Source organism: Nipponia nippon, unplaced genomic scaffold (assembly GCF_047370975.1).
Source record: "Nipponia nippon isolate SJK-2023a ecotype South Korea unplaced genomic scaffold, ASM4737097v1 scaffold_32, whole genome shotgun sequence".
NCBI lineage: Eukaryota > Metazoa > Chordata > Aves > Pelecaniformes > Threskiornithidae > Nipponia > Nipponia nippon.
This window is the reverse complement of record NW_028262350.1, coordinates 827839-847653: the sequence shown is the minus strand read 5'-3', so window position 1 is coordinate 847653 and position 19815 is coordinate 827839. Positions and strand designations below refer to the sequence as shown.

General features: G+C 51.6%; 1 protein-coding gene across 9 annotated transcripts; it reads right to left on the bottom strand.

Annotated features, from left to right (window-relative positions):
• Nucleotides 1–858: 858 nt before the first annotated feature.
• On the bottom strand, nucleotides 859–19154 carry ETV4 (ETS variant transcription factor 4). Of its 9 annotated transcripts, XR_015707565.1 has the most exons (13): nucleotides 19019–19154; nucleotides 18842–18938; nucleotides 18500–18547; nucleotides 12930–12983; nucleotides 9148–9274; nucleotides 8385–8543; nucleotides 7744–7988; nucleotides 5357–5431; nucleotides 5189–5257; nucleotides 4651–4823; nucleotides 3501–3602; nucleotides 2559–2834; nucleotides 859–2393 (listed from the first exon to the last, which is right to left on the bottom strand). XR_015707565.1 is itself a non-coding variant. In XM_087770534.1 (12 exons), the coding sequence occupies exons 1-12, from the start codon at nucleotides 19061–19063 to the stop codon at nucleotides 2613–2615; spliced, it is 1446 nt and encodes a 481-aa protein (XP_087626660.1). In that variant the 5' UTR covers nucleotides 19064–19154; the 3' UTR covers nucleotides 859–2612. The 9 variants fall into 9 exon arrangements, 8 of the variants coding, with proteins under 8 accessions (XP_087626660.1, XP_087626651.1, XP_087626653.1 ...); XM_087770534.1 differs by having other exon boundaries at nucleotides 859–2834; nucleotides 5159–5257; XM_087770525.1 differs by having other exon boundaries at nucleotides 859–2834.
• Nucleotides 19155–19815: the final 661 nt, after the last annotated feature.

The window sequence follows — 19815 nt, the reverse complement described above, 5'->3', positions numbered from 1 at the left end:
ACTGCTCTGCAGCTATCGATCTGCTGCACTGACTTGACAAACCTGAACGAAACATGGAGCTAAAATTTCATCCAAATGTGAACCAGCTCCCTGAATTCCCTTTCTGAAGGAAGACTGGCTGGGCAGAGGGTAGCCCAAAGAATACTGGATAAATGTAAAATCCTCGGGAATCCTGCAGATTGAGATATCAAAGCAAGCTACTACTCTCATTCATTAGCAACGCTGTGGCGGCAGGGTACAACCTGCACCTACATTTTGCCTCCAGAAGGCATAAATACTTCCTTTAGGAGGTGCCCGACTCTCTTGAGGAAGGTGCAGCGTGAAAGGGCTCCTCCACTTAGGGTGACTCCTGTCTGTGCTGTAGCCTTTGCCGAGGCCGGTGGGGGTGGCTGCGTCCCGGCAGGGCCCTTGGCTCTGCCGCACTCGTTGCCGGCGTGCCCTGTGCTGCCCTAGTCCCGTTACCGGCTCAGCAGGTGGCAACACGCTCACCGCCCTAGCAGGCAACCTGAAGTGCCGCTGCTCGAGACAGAGATGGAGTTCAGGGAAAAGCTAATTGAAACCATGGAGCTTGGCTCGGTGGCCAGCGTACTGTCAGGGCGGGAGCGTGGGCGATGTTCTCTGCAGCCGGAGGTTACATATTTCATCATGATCTTTCAGTCCGGGTTGTATGACCGGTTCTGAGGATGTCAAGGGAGTGAAGCGTTTGTTTCTTGAACTCCACCAGGATTCAGAAGTAAACACGCATCCCTGAACTCTGGATCAGCTACCCAAAGCTGCAGGCTGGTGCCAAGGAGATGGGCAAAGCAAGCTCAGAAGGTCAGGGAGGACTAGCCAGGGGCTGAATGAAGGTGCACTGGCCAAAGACATAGACCAATTTATTAATTATAGTATTTTTACACTCATAAATAGTAAAGGCAGCTCATACCAATGGAAGAGTTCCCCTTCACCCTCGCTTCTGGGACACCAGAGGAAGCGCGCTCGCCAGGCAGGAGCAGGGCGAGGCAGGAGGGCCAGGAGCTGCCGGAGCACCACGTCTCTGGACGGCACAGGGCAAGCAAGGGCGTCAGCAGAGCAGGCTGCTCCGAGTATCTGGGCTCTCCTCAGGCAGGGAGCGCTGCCTTTCCTGGCCCTCGTGCCCGGGGCAAGGCTGGGGGGGTTGGCGTTAGCCATGCAGGAGAGAGGCATTGGGAGGAATCAGGCTCTCTCTCAACACACACAATTTCCTCTGCAGGCTCCCACTTTGGCAGCATTGGTGATGCTCTGTATTCAGCAGCTGGAACATTGATCTGAAGCAGTAGGAAACAGGCTTTTTCTGTATGGGCGTACCGTACTGCTCCTTGTCTAACCGGGCACGTGGTCGGAGCTGCCGATTAAAAAGTGAGGCACCTCTCGGTGAGGATGTGGTGCCCGTTTTAAATGTTCACTATTGTGGAAAAGCAGCCAAAGTCTAGTTAAGTTGCACGTGCTGCATTGGGCTGCAGAGATAGCTGCCTTTCCAGCACATCAGGATTTCCCCTCAAACATGCAAACATCTGTGGAGGTTAGGTCTAAATTTGGATATTAAGAACTATGTATGGTTTAGGTTACTTTGAAAAACATTTTCTTAACACACCTCCACCAGGTTCTTCTCTTGCCTCAGACAATTTTCTAGCCAAGCCCAGGGTGGGCACACTCAAGAGCCTGACAGCTCTTCAAAGATCCTGAGGATGGTTGTTGAAGAAGTCGTTCAGTTTGGAAAAGCCACAACACTACACTGAACTGGTGGCTCAGGCCTTGCTGCCTCCTGCGATCCCACTACCCGAAGGTGACGTTGGCTTTGACCTGTGCCCCGACCAATGCAGTCAGCCAGCTCTGTAATTCCCCTAAATCATATGTAGTGCCACATACTCCAGGACTGCTCTAATCCTAGCCAGTGCCTCCGGCTACCCTGCTCGGACAGTGCCTAAAGAGCAGATAGCCCTGGCACCAAGTGTTGTGAGCAAGGAGGTGATAAGGCAGGAGCATGTGCATGCAAGACAACAAGTATTCCCCATTCCCACAAAGCAGTTCACAGGGAAGGCGTACGATCTGTGACCGCTGGGTTACAGCCATCCTGGGAAGAAGGCAAGACTGGCCTTGCAGAGGTGAGTCCACGTGGGTCAGAGCCCTCCCTTGCTGAGGGCAGGTTATACGGAGGTTCAGTACGTGTACTGGAGGACCAGAGTCAGCAGCAGCATTGTAGCATCCTCACAGCTGAAGAAAAGCCCAGTAGGACGGCATCTCCTCCCTCGCCAAAGACGGGGACTGCGACAGGCTCGTTTGTTCCGGCTGGAGGCAGCAATTATCTGATATGCTGCTGAAGCCGCAGCTCCGCTCCTCGGAAGGTGTCTGCATTGCTGAGAACGAGTCCCATCCTGACAAATATGAGGGTCTGATCAGAAGCACGCAAGAGCCCTGCCAACTGTCAGGAGATTATCCACATGGGTACCCGAACACTTCTCCTGACCAAAGCAGGTATTCATAGTTTAGTGCCGCCCTGGGCTGGCCTGGAAAAGTGCTTATACTGATTGAGTACTAACCAGACATCTCCTTATATACACAAGCAGGGGCGGCGCAGTGTGCTCCCAGCAGTGCTAGTATGTGTAGCCTTTGCTGTAAAGCTGTGGAGGGAGGCTCCCAAGGTCCGGCAGATAAGCGGCACTCTCATCCAGGTGAGAAAGAGGCACTGTGTCCTCCTCGCTGATCTGCCGGTCAAACTCTGCCTTCAGAGTTGGTCGCTGGTTATCAGGGAAGGCCAGAGAGAACAAGGCTTCAGGCTCACACACAAACTTGTACACGTAGCGCTCTCCGGCCACCTACAGGGAAGACAGGAGATGAATGCTGTGGGCACGCAGGCAGCACTAGGCAATGCTCCTCAGCAGCAGAGAAGGCTTGCAAAAACATCTGGCTGCTCTAGCCCACTGCCCCGAGACAAGTCAGAATCGTAAACTGCTCCTCGTGCTGCCCTCCTGCTTCTCTGCTGCTCCGGTCTCCCCTGGAAGAGCTCCTGGGAACTGGGCTGCTGCAGCTGACTCGGTGTCCAGGTAGCAACAGCATCGACAGTCCCTGAGCAGTCCGTGCTGTGACACAGGGACACTCACAGTTGTCTGCCCCAGTGCCCTGGCTCTGGAGAGACTGTCCCCTACCACACAGGACCAGCCCCCGGGCAGCCCTTCTCTCACCAACAGCAAGTCTAGGCTGATGGTATGTCCTTTCGACTGCATAAATTCCAACTCTCCTGACTGCAGACATATATGGAAAAAGAAAGAAGTCATGATTCCCCTTTGTTTTATTTCCCCTATGTTGCCTAGCTTCAGCTCCTTTACACCTTCCTCATTTAACTGCTGCAAAGAGAAGTTCGGGGGGAAGCAAGCTGAGGCTGCCTGGCTAGCTCAAGTACATTCTGTACCTGTAAGGCTTCTGCCTCTAACGAGAGAAGCATCACTAAAAGCATAAAAACTCCATCTGCTTTGCAAACTGACCTTCTGCATGATGCCTTTCTCGTAATAGTAGCGAAGGGATCGGCTCAGCTTGTCGTAGTTCATGGCTGGACGGTTCTTTTGGATGCCCCACAGCCTGGCCACCTGTAGAATAAAGCGTCAAACGTGCATGAACGTCTGTGAACCCCACCCAAGGGCAAAAGAACATGATCCAGCTGATCTCTTTTGAGGAATGGTACCACAACACACAGAAACTTTTACAACATTTAAATAAGACTCAAACAATAATTATTTAGCAGCTTTTCAGCAAGAAGAGTAGAACTCAAACTGAAGCACCCTGTATTGCAGAGAGGCATTCTCCTTGCCACTACAGAGCTCATTTGCTGTCACCACCTCTCCTCGCTCTCCAGTACTCTGAAAGCTTGAGGATGCTAAGGGACTGCTTCGTCCTACGCTACGCTTTATCTTCAAGGATCCCACGTTTACCAGGAGCCCAAGTGCAAGGGAGACCCACGTGCCTTTCTTCCTCCTACTACTTGATTTTCAGCCTTGTCCGTGAGACTCAGAAATCTGTCGTAGGCATATGTCAGCCCACCGAAACAACTCATCTGCACCAAAAGTGCCCGTAGAGGTTGATAGGTAGCAAGAACAGCGCAGCTCTAACTGGTGCAAGACGTGACCAGACATTACAGACACATCTCCCACATACTGTCAGGTATCGCTGGGGTTTTTGGAACACGGCAGCATTAGAAAGTACACCTTAGTTAAGGTCATGTTGATATAAAAATATATTTAGACTAGGACATAGTTTCTTCCAGATTTTTATGAAAACTTCCGTGACCAGTAGCGTTCAAAACTCCAAACCGCAAGGACAGCCTCAATATGGAGCATGACAAGGCAGCACAAGTCCCTGCCAGCCTGAGAGTGAAGCGTCTCGGGAAGTGGAGGCAGTGGGTGATTTGGCTCACTGCATTGCTGAGACTCTAAGCTTACAAGCAGCCTTTCTTAAACCTGATATGTGTGTCACCCAAGCATTTTGACCCCTTCTAAAAACCTTGACTTGCTGCAGGGTCTAGTGAGTACCACTGGTAGGCAGGAGCCTTCCAGGGCAGCGGAAAAGCCACTTGGGAATTTGCAGCCTCAGAAACAGCGGCCGCTCCCCTGACGCTGTAGAGAAGCTGAGTGGTTTCACCTCTTCTGGCTCAATGAGCTTGAACTCCATCCCTCTACCAGTCCAGGCAATGAAGTGGGAATTGGTCGGATCATCCAATAAAGCCACAAGAAACTGCCAGAGCTGGAGAGATCCCCGTCTCTGGTACGGAGGCCCTTCCCGGTACCCTCCGGCTTCCTGCTTGAGGTCTCCTGCTGAGAAGAACAAACAAGGTGTTTCCAAGGGTAGCAGTGCAAAAACAGTTGCAAAATAACCCAAACACATTTCTCAAATGTTTACCTGCAATATTGCAGTTCACATAAAACAGAGCGGCCAAGTCACCAGCAGCTCTTACAAGAGGAGCTCTGATGAAAGTCACAATTAGGCTACTTACGCTAGAAGGCCTGTTTGCTGCTAAGAAAGCTCAAGAAATGGGATACCAAAAAGCCAGGTATGAACCACAGCTAACACACCTGTAAGAACACAGTGTAACGAACTATGGAGACAGTGGTCAAGTGGCTAGCAAAGATGCTGGATAACCCTATCTTACACCCAAACTGGAAGCCATTCTTTCTCCGACCTTCAAATTTTTCTGGAACGACACAGACATCATCAGTGAAGGGCCTCATCTGCTTGTCATAGCTGCAGCCTGAAAGAGAAGGGAACACAGGCAGTCATAGACCACAACAGGGCAGTGCTCCAGGGCAAGGCAGCGCAGGGAAAAGACGACAGTCACCGAGTTTCTTACCTAATGTGTCTTCTGTATTTGAATGGCTTGGGTAACTCTCAACATTTATGTACATGGAAGGACAGCCAGGAACATCTACAGAACAATTAACAAAGTCATTGAGTTAAAAAGCACAGGAGGCAGAATGATCTTGCTCTCCAGAGGTGGATAGGTAAGGGCAGCTGTCTAACCAAGGTCCTCCTAAAGGGTTAGTGGCAGACTGGTAACTGGCTATGTCTCAGCCATCCCACCACAACTTCATCATGCTTCCAGTCATGAATTGCACGAGTACATTTTTGTGGTACTATCCCACGGCTTCCTCCAGAGTAGCCGGGTTAGCCAGCCACTCACCTCTACACCACTCAAGACAAAATCTTGGACAATAGGCTAAATTTGTATGACGCCTCTCCCTCGTCTTAGTTCAAGATAACCATGCACTCCGCTGCTGGTTTCACCGGTGAGAAGGCGTTACGTTTTTCCAGGGGTACTATGATGATGGTAATGGAGAGCAGCAGCATCCGAATGTTTACTACAAACAATGTTTCACAAATGTCATCTCTGTTGCCTTAAGTCTCCCTGGCTTTTTCACATCATGATAGGGCATTTTCACAAACAGTTGAGAAAACATAAAGGAAAAATAGCCCGAATTTGAAAACAAGCAGAAAGTCTTCATGATCTCTGTGCAGCATATATTGTTGCCTGGGCACCGTAATTTATATCTTCTGTATCTTGTGTTTTCTGAATCCTGCATTTTCTGAACCAAGCCTATTTTCCATCCACAGCTGAAATGGAAGCTGAAGTGGGAGCTTTGGAAAGGTTTGCCTTACATTTCCCTCATGCTCCTGCATATAGGCATTGCTTTCAGCAGACATTTTGCTGATGCTAAGGGCAGGAGGGTACTCTGAGCTGACAGATTGCGTATTATTACAATCATAAACTACTCCCGCAAAAAGCATTCCTCTGGGTTTGCACATTTTCTTCCTCTGTCTGGACAGAAGGACCCAGTGAAAGTGTAATATCAGCACAGCCACAGTGGTGGATTCAATAACCTCACAGGAGCTTTTTATTTACATATTTATTTCTGCTAAAGGAAACCATTCAGAATGTCCGTTAAAATACCAGGAAACCAGAAGTAACCTTCCCTCTAGAAGAGGGTATTGCGATGGCAGGGTAGCAAGTCTTTGGACAGGTCTGCTGAAAAAATCAGATTTATCCCTTGTGGAAAAATAAGAGGATTACCTGATTAATCTGGTATCTAGAGAGCTATTTTTGGAATTATAAACTTTGTTCTCCTGTGAGCCTCTGAAGTCTCTGCTCTCTGTTTCTGTGGGAAGCAGCAGGTGGAGGTTGACACTACGAGACGCAGAGCAGCACACTTGCTCTTGGCCCCGTTGACCCAGACCCCGCTCTGCGCTTATACCTGTCCTCGGAATTGGCCAGTTTATTGTTAGCCACCCAAGTCTCTTTAGACTGTTTTAGTTTTAGACTTTTAGATCTGTTTCTCAGAACGAAGCTGGTTTATCTGGCACGGTAAGCTCCAAAACGGGGCATCAGCTCTCCCTGTAGGCTGCTGCAGCGAGTTTCCAGTGGGTGCTGGCTGCCGGCGAGTGACCCCGGCAGGGGCAGCTGCCGCCTGCCTGCGGGGCTGGGAGAGCCACGGCTTCGCCTCCCTTCTGTGAATTAAATTCTTCTGGCTCAGGCAGGGAAAAGGCACAGGGCCAGGCAGCGTCAGGAGCTGCAGCTCGGGCTTGTGCAGTGCGATCCCTGCACCCAGAGCAGCTTTCCTCTGCCAGGGCTTGAAGGTCCCCTCCTGCTGCAGGGATCCCAGACAGCTTTTCTGTACAAACTCCAAGATATTTGATTCCTTCCTTTCTGCTGCCGTTTACAGAGCGTTTTCAGTATAATTTCTTCAAAGCTGACCTCACTTTTCTGCCTTTCTACGACCTACCAGCTCACACATCCCCCTGAAGACAAAAACTCCCTGTGAAACTGGGACCGCCCTTTTCTCCATTTCTGATGGTGTGAGTGGGCTAATTATGAATTTTGAGAGTCTCCCCAATGGCTACTTATTCCCTTGGGAAAAAAATGCATGCCTTTAATCTAGTTTGAATGGGCTTAACATCACCTTCTAGCTGCTATGTCCTGTTAAAGCTTTCCCGTCTACCAGAAAGTCCTTCTCAGAACACGGTACGGAAAGCGAAGGTCCCAGCCTTCTCTGGGGTGCAGCAAACAGACAGAACTGTTTGCATTTCCCGCTCCACAGCCAGTTTCCCAGGCCACACATGTTCCTGAAGACGAAGCAGCAATGATTCAAAGCCCAAAGACCACGGGTGAGGGATGTGCACCCAGGAGGTTGCTCACCCCCCGGTGCCTGGTTTACACGGTCAGACCAAGCTAATTCTGCCTACCTGAGTCATACACGTAGTCCACCTGCTCCTGCTTGATCGCCACGGCTGCTGGGTACTGACGGCTGCTGCCCGCCCGGCTTGCGTGCTCATAGCGCGGGTCGTGGTACTCCTGTTTGAAGCCCTGGTGAGGGTACTGGAGGCAGGGCTCGGACATCGGGCGCTGGTAGGCAGCGGGGTCGTCCTGGGCCATGCCCCGGGAGGAGGGGAAGGAACGGCACATCTCCACGGGTGGCTGGTACGCAGAGCTAGAAGAGGGGAGAGGACGTGCGATGGCTGCTTTCTTGGCCCTCTGATCTCGGCCCTGGCGCAGGGCTGGTTGAGGGACAGAAAATTCCTCGGCCGCAGCCTGTTACTGGGGCTGTAGGAGCTGCGCGCATGGCTGGGGCAAGGAAGGGACCCCCGTGAGAGATGTTTCCAAGGACAGCTACACAGCCCATCATGCACAGAATCTGACGGGCTTAAGGTTATAGACTTCTTCAGACCCCAGGCAGCAGCGGTGGGTGCCAGGTACTTTGGATGGGGGGATCCTGGATTGCTGGAAACTGAGCAGTTTAATCTGGACACTGCAGCCCCTCATCCCCGAATCCCCCAGGAGGGCAATCCTTCTTGCCAGTGGCTGCCTCCTCCTGGCAGTAACTCACCTGTTCTCGCTGAGGTATCCGCAGCTGGAGGTGGGGGGGGGTGGCCCCGCAGGGGTCAGGAAGCTCCTGTCCTGTCTAGGGAGCTGTTGGAGCGGTGACTGTATCGGGGTTCCGGGGTTGGGGGACTTGATTCCAGCTTGTCTGGGTTGATCGTAGGCACTGGGACAGGCAAACAGATATTGGAGCATTACAGTTCTCCAAGGACTTGTGGCAGCACCTGGGAAGAACGCGTCGCAGGCAGACACGTTGTCCCTCTCTGCAGCCACCGAGGCCAGAAAACTCCCAGCATAAACTCCTTCCTTTCTGATTGTTGGTTGCCCCCACGCACAATAGCAATAACCCTTCAAGCAGAAAACTGAGGAAGGTGTCTGCACTGAGGAAGCCATACCATCACTCAGGCAAATGGCTGGGACCACGGGCAAGGGTGTCAGGGAGCTCCTTGCGGGACAGATTTGGGAACGCAATGGGGAGAGAGAGGCATGGGACAGATGTCAAACCTGCTCTCAGCATCAGGACAGCTGAGGAACAGCACTAGGGCGAAGAAAAGAGGCAAGCCCAGATCCACTCTACAGAGGCCTGAGCTATCTGGTACAAGACACGGCTGCCATGAGCTGACCCACTGCTTAATTCGTATTGCAGCACGTGTACATGCCCTCACCCAGCGGACAGACCAGCTTGTTGTCATGACACGTCATTATCAGACACTGCAGTAGCCCTTGAGTTCATAACAGCTCCTGCCTCTCCCCTGCGTAAGCTGCGTTACCTGGCGTAAAGGCACTGCTCGCCATTGTGGTACTGGAATGGCTGCTGATGGTTGCAGGACAGGGTGGGGTCCGAGGAGGGACTCTGCGGCTCCTTTTTAATCTTAGCAGGAGGACTGTGAAAAGCTACTGTGGGAGAGAAATGAAAGATCCAGTTGACGCTTTTCTTGTTTCTGGGGAGATGCTTTTATCAGCCAGTCCAAAGTCAATTGAGATGCCACCACCTTGTCCTTGTTCAGCTGGCTCTGAGACAAGCACGGTACCAGTACGCACAGCTGTTCACTGGACCTCCCGGAGCTCTGCCCTGGATTTAGTAAGGCTTGTACGACACACCAACCTTAAAGGAGCAAATCTAAGGTAGTGTTAACATGCTCCGTGCTAATCCAGAGCAGTTTGACAAGGATCTAGAGTGGGTATTTCCTAAGCTGTTCAGGGCTGGGACAGACATTTGCTGTTATGTCATGAGAGGCAGCATGCACATACTCTATTTTCCAACACATAAAAGCCAAGTTTTGATTTTCATCATGCAAAATGCTCTTTCCTTGACACACCCGGTAAGCATGTCTTGTGAGTAGCAGTACCATGCAGCACTGCATTAAATTATAATGCACTAATATGATGACACATTGTAGATTTCCTGATAGTATCGTTTGTCCTGTAGGACAATAAATGTAAGGTTTTTGTAGACATACCTACAAAAGCTGAAGGTTTTCCATGGGAAAATACTATTAGATGTATTGCATATTATTACAGGCTGTCACCAGGCTAACTTGCTCACAGACACCTTATACAAGTAGTGTTTTCAGAAGCACCTAACCAATTTAGCTAGCTTAAATCCCTTTTCCAAAGGAACTGCATCGGTGTTAAAGCACAGTACAAAACAGAAGTCTGGCTTCCAAGTCCTTGCTTTCACTATGATATACCTCGGAGGTCGAAGAGCAGCTTGCAGTCCTCAGCAGCCTCCCTTTGAGGGACCCGATTTCATTGACTGTATCAGGTTTATACTTTGCACTCAGGAAAAAGGCCGGGCCCTTCTACAGGATACGGTGATTCCTGGCGGGAGGCTGCCACGCTGGCACTCAGCAGCTCCCCGTGCCGGCTTCCCTTTGTTGAATCTCTCCTGTGCTACCAGTCTGACAGCCCTGAATGCGGGACTGGGGGAATCTCCTAACTGCTTTGCTCGTCCAAAACACCAGTGACAGTCCAGGGAAAAAGTAAAAAGGTTCCTTTTCATTCTCGGTGCACTGTGGTCATGGCCTGATGCAGGACGAGGAGGCTATTCCTGGGCTGGTTAGAATTTCATGAATAACAAATGTGGGTTGCAGTTTACAGCACCAGGAAGTCGGATGTGGGTATTGTTACTTCTTGTGCTTAATTAAATCCAGCAGAGAGCAAAACTTCCTTCGCTAGTTCCTCAGAAAAGCTTATCCTGGCTGAAGGGCATGGCAAGCGTCTTCTCCCTTTGCCTCTGGGCTCTGCTGCTGCTGTTAGGGGGTCATGGACACTTTGGAAGGAAAGAAAAATAACCCCAGAAAAGCACATAGGTCTGGGCTTGTTTTTCAAACAAGAGGAAGATCTGCCCTCCGAATCAAAACTGTAAGCTTTTGGTAAGGCTAGCTCCAGCCCTGCTTTGCCAGCTTACTCCCACCTCTTCAAGCTGACACGATGCTGCTTACAAAGCCTGGGATGTTCGAGCTGTGATGACAGTTTTAAGGATGGAAAGCAACATCCCGATCTGTTAATACCTCATTTTTTTGCTGAGTTTATTTCAGGGTGACCTGCCCTGTACGTGCACCAGCCATCCTCGGCCCGTTCTCCCTCACACGAGGACCAACTGTCCCTTCAGAAGCGCTGCAGCAAGCAGCCAGCGAAAGGGCTGGCGAAAGGGCTGCTGCTGTCTCTCTTAGCACACAATATTAAGGCCACTTTCTGTTGTGAACATCCCTCCCCCAAATTAATTTTCTCAGCAAGAAGGGAAAAAGAAACCTGACTCCTTTTGCCTGCCTTCAGTTTCAGCCTACACCAGGAAAGCCCATCTTTACTCTCCACATCACACCAGCTCCCAAAGGGATCCAAACAGCTTGACAGAATCAATATAAATGAATAAATCCATAAGATACCAGGGCCTCGTGTTGTTTCTGGCTCCTGATGCTTCTCAGGGACAGCCGGCTCCCGCAGCCAGTCCTTGGGCCACCATTAGTCACAGCGGGGCTGCTCCCCATCAGCTCCCAGCGCTGACCCCGCGGGCCTGCCCCGCACCCGGGGTGCGCTCGGTACCCCAGGCACGGCGCTCCTGCACCCGCGCAAACACCCCGGGCCCAGGGAAGGGTCGAGAGAGAAAAGGGTCTGTCTGAGCCTGGGGCATCCGTTTCCCTTCTGTCTGCAGCAGCTCTTTTCAATGTATGGAGTAAACAGATATATTGAACCCATCTCAAAATGCTGACGTGTCGGCCGAGTCTTGAGGGGAAAAAAAAAAAAAAATTGCTCTGTCCGGTACACTGAACTCCACTGAAGTTTCAAGAGGTTAGATGTGCTAGGAGCAGCCAACTCTTTCCACCCCCAATAGCTGGAGCAGGCTATCGCATTACAGCTGGCTCATTCATTCGGTCAGAGCGAAGCATGGGACCAGCCCACCCCTCGGTTCTAGGTCAAAAAGAGTAAGAAACAAGATATATGACTCGGAGAGCAAGCCCGGCTGTGGTGCAGGGCCAAGTCCAGGGGAAGGAGGTAGCCAAGAGCAACTGGTAGAAGTGCTTCATTTTAGTTTTTGTTGGGAAAACTGCCCTGGGCAGAGAGGGCTATCAGCGTAGGAAGGGCACCAGTTGACTGCGCCAGCTTTAAATGGCCATCTCTAGTCTCAGTTAGCTGCCAGACACGTATATGCCCAGGGAACGGTGAGGCATCTTCTTGTGGCCTTGACACGCCTGTCGAAGTCAGGCCCCGCGTTCCTGTGGCTGCTTGCAACAGAAAGCTGCTCAGAACAGTCTGCGTTCACTCCAGGCATTAGTCCTAGCCCAGCATCAGCTTCCGAATGAAACGGCGGCGTGCTGTGAGGACCGGGTGGAGCAGGCCCTGCCCGAGAACAGCAGAGCTGCACGGCCGCTGGGTGGAAGGTTCCTACACGCACACGTGTACCCGCGCAACGTTCAGCTCCTTTGCGAGGTGAAGCGCTTCGACCAGTTCTCAGAGCAAGCATTCGTGGTACGGTCTGTACTCTCCCGTGCAAACATGCGCAGTTTGTCCAGGGGACGGTTCCCAGGGACGGCGCAAGCAGGCCAGCGAGCGTAGCTCTGCAGGGAGACTGTGCCCTCGTGCTGTGGCAGGCAGCAGGCAGGAGCATCGTCTCACAGGGGCCGCGCTGGCAGCAGATGCTCAGCCAGGGGCCACGCGGGTGAGCAGAACCCCAAAAAAGCACCTGCAGGAGACACAGCACCCATAATCCCACGTACAGTCCAATTTCTTTTCTTTGGGAGGAGTAACAGCACAAATTTTACCTTTGATTGTCACAGTAATGCATTTTCTCAGCTGTTCAGGGGTGCCTAATTATTCACACATACACTAACTAAAATACACATCTGTTGAAACCGCTCTGCATAAGGGACTGTGGTAGTTACCACCACACAAAGATGTGGAGAGTTAGCATGGGGTTTTGTCACCATCACGACAAGGTAGGAGTAAAATGAGTCCTTTAGCCTCCGTGTCTGTGTTGCACTTGCGTAGCTGTTTGGTTTAAGTGCATCCTGCCCTTCTCCCCCGAGATGCGTGATCTCCCCGTGCTACTTACGGTTTTCTGAATGAAAGTCAGGCACAAATTGCTCATCGCTGTCTGGAACCTGAGCTGCCAGGGGAGGAGGGAAGGCGGAGGAGAGAGAGAGAGGAGAATTAGATTTGGCACTTCATATGGTATAATTAACAGTAAGGCAGAAATAAGCCTATGCAGGAAAGACCTGAGCTTGCTGCTGGGATGCACTTTAGTGACTAAGGATAGTTTCCCTTTGGGATTAAAGAATACAGTTCTTCTGCCTGCAGATTCACCCCTTAACAGCCTGCCGATTTCTTTCTCCCTTACCTTGGAAATAAGGACAACAGGAAGTTTATTAGCTCAGGGTTGACGGTTTTCATTAGAAACATAACATGCAGGGCTTTTTAAGCATTTAGCATAGGAAAAACAACTACCAGCTGGTAACTTTGGAAAGGCTGCACCAAAGCAGTGAGCAGAACAGGAAAGATCTATGCCTTCACGTACAATCTTTTCGGTAGCTCCAGAAGCAGTGGGTAGCTTGGCACTAGTGGAGCAGGCTACAGTTTGTAAATCAGCAGGAGAACACTTTGGAAGAAAAAAATAAAATTATCCGGTAGCAGGAGAGGGAAATGGATAATAGTGCCTCGCATGTACGTGTGATTCCGCGGATGGGAAATGTAAGAAGTGCTGGTGCAGTCACAGAGAACCCGGCAGCAAACAGCGCAGTAAAGCTCATTTCTAGGCAGCTGCCCTGCCGGCAGCATTGTCCGTACAACTCCAAGAATAACAGCAAGGTCTAAGATACTTGAATATTTCAAAGATCCTCTGGTAAAGATATCTGAAAATCTGCAGAAGCCTCATTTACCTTGGAACAGACTGGCTCGCTGGAACAGGACCTGGCTGCACGTGCTAAGCTGGGAAATAGTTAACGACACTGGCACCGCAATATTAAGAAGCTTCAGGCTTAATGCCTCCTTTAGACAAACCGGAGGGGCTCATGGGTGTTTGTCTGCTGACTTGAAAAGCCAGCAGCACGCTTTATAAGCTGATGCCTCTTCATAACTCAGGGGCTCGTATTTGTCCCGATTTACGTGAAAGACTAGACTTTGCAGAAGCTGTAAAGCCCACATGGATAGAGTTTCGCACAGCATCCAAAAACAGAGGCACTAGAAGAGTCTCACTATGTACTTCGCAGTATGTTTCATCGCTTCCTGGAGTAAATACTTATTTTAAATTAAAATATCAGGATTCTTCTTCCTGTGATGCCTATGAAAGGTGCAGCAGTGGTTGGGAGCTGGTACCTGGTGACGACTGGCAGCTCTGCTGACCCTTCCAGCATCGTTCACGCAGATTCCTCACCTGCCGACACATGGCTGCCTGCCTCTTCTGATCTCCAGCTTAGGCCATTCTGTTCATGGACCCCCCGCCACAGCGCGGCCTCGGCCCAGCTCGGAGTTGCCTTGAAGCCATTGCAACATACGTAATAAAGCAAGGAAATGGCACGGTGGGAGACAAAGAATTTTATTGTCCTTCTTCACCTACAGGTTGACTCAGCAAGGTAGACAGGTGTGTCCTTGAGAGATTATTCCAACATACAAAATCAAATGTTATAATAGTCCGTAGTGCTATTATCCTAAAATTCCTGCATTGACACAGTGTGTAAGTAATGAGTGCTTTTCTGATTCACAGAGGAATCAGCAACACAGTCTCCTCTAGCTCCTGCTTCCCTTATTCTCCGAGAAGGACTTTAATCAACATTGCCCTCACACATTCACAGAGGGAACAATTCATTCAGATTTTCCGACTGTAAATATAATCATGCACGCTTGCCCCGTTCTACAAGACAGCTTGTGCCTATCTTTCCTTTGCAAGAGGGACACGAGCAGGGCAGAGCGGTACTCTGGGGCAGCCCGCACGCGCTCTAGAGCGTACGGCTTTGTGGAGCGCAGCTCACAATCGCATCCTTAAGCGACAGGACGCCAAAGCAAGTGATCCGATCTGGCTTCCTCCAACAGCAGCGTCTGTATTTATGTACAAATACCTTTGCATTCTTCCCTACTGCAGAAAGAAGAGGTGTTAAGGAAGCAAGAGGCACGCCATCCTGGTGTCAGAACGCATTACTAATCAGAGTTTAGCCGTGTTTTAATACACAACTGTTTTTTCTCTATCGCGCAGAGCCTAGCTCAGACGTGGCCTCAGCCCACCCCCTCCGCAGGCCTCCGTTACCCAGAGACAGCACCGAATGTGGCAAATTCGGGTCTACCGAGCAGGAAGCTTTTGGGGGTGCCCTGGGAGGAACCGTGGGAGACCCTTAACCACAGCCCATGTCGCGTTAGAGTACTTTATTACTTCTAACAATGACTGTCACGTCCCTTTTACTGCAGGAAGGGAGAGCTTGCAGCAGGTTGTTATTTCACAAAATCTCTCACAAACTGTTGCTGAAAGGAACGCTGCTGCTGGTACGTACCAGACAAGCCCAGAGTTTCTGTTATTGCAGGGCGGACACAAGATTGCACTCTCAGCTCTAAAGCAAAGGCGATGTGGTCAAAGCAAAGGGAGGTGAGGCACGGAAGCCCACTAATCTCAGTCACTTGCAGCTAAGCTAGGCAAGACACGCCAAAAATAAACGCTAGGGAATAACGCTGCATGAGCAACAGGCAGTGGATTAGAAAGGAACTAGCCAAGCCCTTTGCACTGCAATCACTCTTCCTTAAAATAACCTGCGTGACAACAAACTGCAAATATAAACGATAAAAGGCGGGGAACAGAAAAAATAAACCAAACCTACAAAATTCATTTTACGAATTATCTTTAAAAAGCAACATTGTAATAGAAGAAGTAACGGGGATCACATCGTATGAGCCGAGTTTGGATTTCCCAGCCTACTGCCTTGAGGCTACTACTGCCTATCGCGCTGCTGACAGTCTCGCTAAGAGAATTACGTACCAAAAGCAACGGACCACGGGGGAGATGTGAACGAAGGGCACGGCTAGAGGGAGAGCGTGCGGCCTCGCTGCTGGACGGTGATGCCTGCAGGCAGCTACAGCCCTGTATGAGAAGGCTGAAGTGCCAGTTGCCAGAAGGACGTTTAAATTTGTATATTCATTATCTGCTTCATATAGTTGCAATACAGATGGACGTTTTCTTGTCCTCCCCAAACCAGCATCTATACTTAAAATACCCGGGGTCCCTAATCAGACATTTAAAGCCCCAGCCCAGGCTTATTCCAGGCACGCAGACTGCACGCATCAAGGTCCGCCTCCAGCTCCCGCGCCGCTGCAAGGCCGGGGCACCACCGCTAAAGCCTTCCGACTAAGGGCAGACGAAGCACATCTCTCCTCCTCGCAATCCGCATGGAGAGCGGCTGCCTCGGCCACTTCCCTCCACGGAAGTTTTTTTTGTTTCTCTGAATGCCAAATCACTTTTATAAATTATTTGGCTTGAAATTAGTTCCATCCAGTTATCAGCTGCCAGCTTCACATCACCGTGTTCTAACAGATTCTGGTAAAAATGGTGGGGAGGAAAACTTTAGCTTTTTAGTAACAAGGCCTAGGATTTTTCAGCATTTGTTTCTTTTACGAGTCATCTATATGCAGACATTATTCCTTTACCCTGCAAAGGAGAAGTCAAGTGTTAATTGACACTATTAAAAATATTCTAAAAAGCTAACGAAGAGATGCCCCTGTGAATGAACTCACACAAATCTCTATATTGACAGATACGCACGTATACGTGGTTTAAATTTGTTAACGTTTTTCGTATGGCTGATTGTTTGTTGTGAATTTATGTTTCCAGATTTCTTCCTTCCTAGGTTTGTTTCTCTTTTATTTCAAAAGTAACGCCAAGAACCGTAAATAAAATAATAAAATAAAATAGCTAAATTTCTTAACTAAATGTGGTAGAGGCAGAGAATAAATGACGTTTCATATTTTCACTCTCTTTTCTTTTTCTTCTGCATTGTTTAGGAAGGTACTCCTAAGTTTTCAGGTGCCTTCGTCTCATGAACAAATGCTAACATAGAGACATGTACAAGACACTAATGAAAAAAAAATTATTTTCACCATTCAGGAAAATAGTGTAACATACTGGTGAATACCGAAAAACAGCCAATAGTTTGCTTCAGAGGGCAACTTTTCTTGTTAAAATTCTGGAAACAGGAGTCACACCATGGGAGAAAGTATAGTATATATGAAAAAAGAAAGATAGTATACATGGACTAAAATCATAAGCCAGAATATTAAAACACACATTGAATTTCCCAGAGATTTCACTTGGGCTCTGACTAGATGCTGTAAAAAAACAACAAAAAAGGTATCTGCCTGTATGCTAAAGACACGCACTAGGGTTTGCATTATCATTCCCTAAAGGTGCGTAACAGCAGAAGATTGCCTCTCCCCGTGCCGCCCTGCGTGGCCCTGCCTTCGCTCCAGGGCGCTCAGGAATTCCTCCTACCAACACTCTGCCACCCACAAACGCACCGAAGAGAGGCCGTGCAGACTCTTAGGGTAGCGAGCTGAAAACGTTACCAAACATGAGGAAGCCTAACACGGAACGTCTCCCAGAAATCGGTTCTGAGGCAAACTTATCCTATTGGCAGCTCGAGAGTTTTGAAGATTTAGGAGAAAGGGGTCCCAAGCGCCCGCGGTCGGCAGCTCGGCTGGGTGACAGCGGTCGGTGCCCGTTTCCCTGCTCTGATGGAAGTTGGGCGTTTGGACCCTGGAGCAGCCTCCAGGTCGTTCCTCTTGCATCCTTACAGTCCTCGCCCTCCGGAATGCTGCCTGCTGAACGTAACCTCATCTCAGTTTGAGATCAACATAAAACATGTGATATTTTTCTCCTTGATAATCTTACTCAGTTGGCAAATACCTTTTTGGAGGCTCAAAAAAAGAAACTGTTTGACAGGTTTGTCCTTTGCTTCTGGTAAAATTAAGGGAAATAACCCTGCTCAAAATGCCATACATATTTTTCTATTATTATTGTTAAATATTTGCTCAGTACCTATATCACAGTAAGTACTTTTATATTTATCGAGAGTCTGTACTTGAGGATATGTTTTGCACCTTCTAGAAAATGGATCATTTGTAGTAGTGGAATTAGGGTAAATTCACCATACTGTTCAAAACTAGTTCCACTTGGAATTAAGGGGACTCCCTGGGATTTTAAGTTTTCTCTTCCTTGAAGTCAAGAGGCAAAGCAATTTAGACACCAAAGTGAACGGCGTGTAAATTCCAGGAAGGTCCCTTCAAAGAATTCTCTTTAAAAAGAGGGAAAAAAAAAGTTAAGCACTTTGTTCCCCAAATTAAAAGAATAGGTTATGGTTTGCATAAAAAAACCCAGCGACAACGTTCTGGCAACCAACAAAGATAAGTGACAAATTAGCATAAAATCGAAGCAGTTACAAGTAGCTGGATCGAAAGCTGTGACCGGGCGAGCGGGCCAGAGCCCGGCGCCGGCCCCAAGCAAACGCCGCACAACGGCGCGGTTCAGGCGCCTGCGCTCGCCCGGGCCGGGGCCGCGGGTCCGAGCCCCCGGCGGCGCGGAGCCGGGCCCGCCTCGGAGGGCCAACAACCGAGAGCCGAACGAGCCGCAACGGGGCGAGGGAAGGAGCCTACCTTCCGTGAGCCACGTCTCCTGCAGCCGGCTCAGGTCCTGGAAGAGCTCTGCGGGAGAAGCGGGGTTACCTCGGCGGGGCCGGGCCGGGCCGCTGCGGCCGGGGGCGCCGGGAGGCGGGGGCGCAGGGGGAGGACCCGGCCCCTGCCCAGCCTGCGCCGTCCCCATCCATCGCCCCATCCCCTTCCATCGCCCCATCCCCTTCCATCGCGCCCCCCCGCGTCCGTCCGTCTGTCCGTCCGTCCATCCGTCCCCTCCATCCCACCCCCCCCGTGCCCGTCCGTCCGTCCGTCCCCTCCATCCCACACACCCCCCCCCGTCCCCCCCCGCCGTTCCCCCCTCACCTTCCGAATCCTGCGCCGGCGACAAGCCCGGGTCCCCGGGTCTCTTCCCGGCGCCCCCCAGAGCTCCGCCGCCGGGAGCCGCCTGGCCCGGAGGCTGCTGCGGAAGGAGCGGATGAGCGCGGGGGCCCTGCCCGGAGCCCCCGGCCCGGAGCCCCCGGCCCGGCGCCCCCCGCTCACCTGCGGGAAAGTGAGGGGCACCTGCTGGTCCAGGTACCCCTTCATCCTGCCGCCCGGGCGCTCCCTCCGCGGGCGCGGGGCCGCCGGCTCTCGGCGGGCTCTCGGCGGGCCCCCGGGGCGGGCGCGGGGGGGGCCACCCGAGGTCAGCGGCTGCGGCGGGACCCCCCTCCCGCCGGCGCGGTCCCCGCGGCGCCCCGGCACCGCCGCCGCCCCTGAGAGAGAGGCGGCGATCGCGGCGCAGCCGCCGAGGCGCGGGGCACGAGGCGGGACCGGGACCGGGCCGGGACGGAGGAGGAGGAGGAGGAGGAGGAAGAGGAGGAGGAGGAGGAGGAGGAGGCGGCGGCGGCGGCGGCGCGGGGCCGGGACCGAGCCCCCCCCCGCGCGGCGGCGCCCGCCCCTCGCGGCCCACGCGGAGCCCGGAGCGGCCCCGCCCCGCCCGAGCCGTCAGGCCGCCGCGCGCCCGGGGGCGGCCTCCCATTGGCCCATGGCCCGGGCCGCGGGCTCGGCTCGCTCGCTCCTTTGTTTCATTGAATTTGTGAATGAAGCTGCGGGGTGGGACACGGCCGCCAATCCCAGCGCTCCTCGGGCCTCGCCCGGCGAGAAGTGGGAGTCGCTTTAGCCGCCAGGGCCAATCAGAGCGCAGTACTCGGCATTCATTCACGGACGGAGCTCCCATTCATGAAATCCACCTCTCCCGAAGTTCATTCACGACGGGCCTCGGCCTCCCGCCGCCGCGGCGCGGGGCCAGGCGCGGCCCTGCTCCCGCACGCTGCAGTGCGTGTAGCGCAGCCCCCGGG

Bases quoted from the DNA above. Each gene is read 5' to 3' on its own strand.
- ETV4 (XM_087770534.1), bottom strand. From the start codon at position 19,063: ATGAAGGGGTACCTGGACCAGCAGGTGCCCCTCACTTTCCCGCAG. The intron at 18,548-18,841 runs GTGAGGGGGGAA...CTTCTCCCGCAG, and splicing joins GCCGGCGCAGGATTCGGAAG to AGCTCTTCCAGGACCTGAGC. The intron at 4,824-5,158 runs GTAAGATAGGGT...TGTTCTTCTCAG, and splicing joins GAATGGCTTCCAGTTTGGGT to CAGGAGACCTCAAGCAGGAA.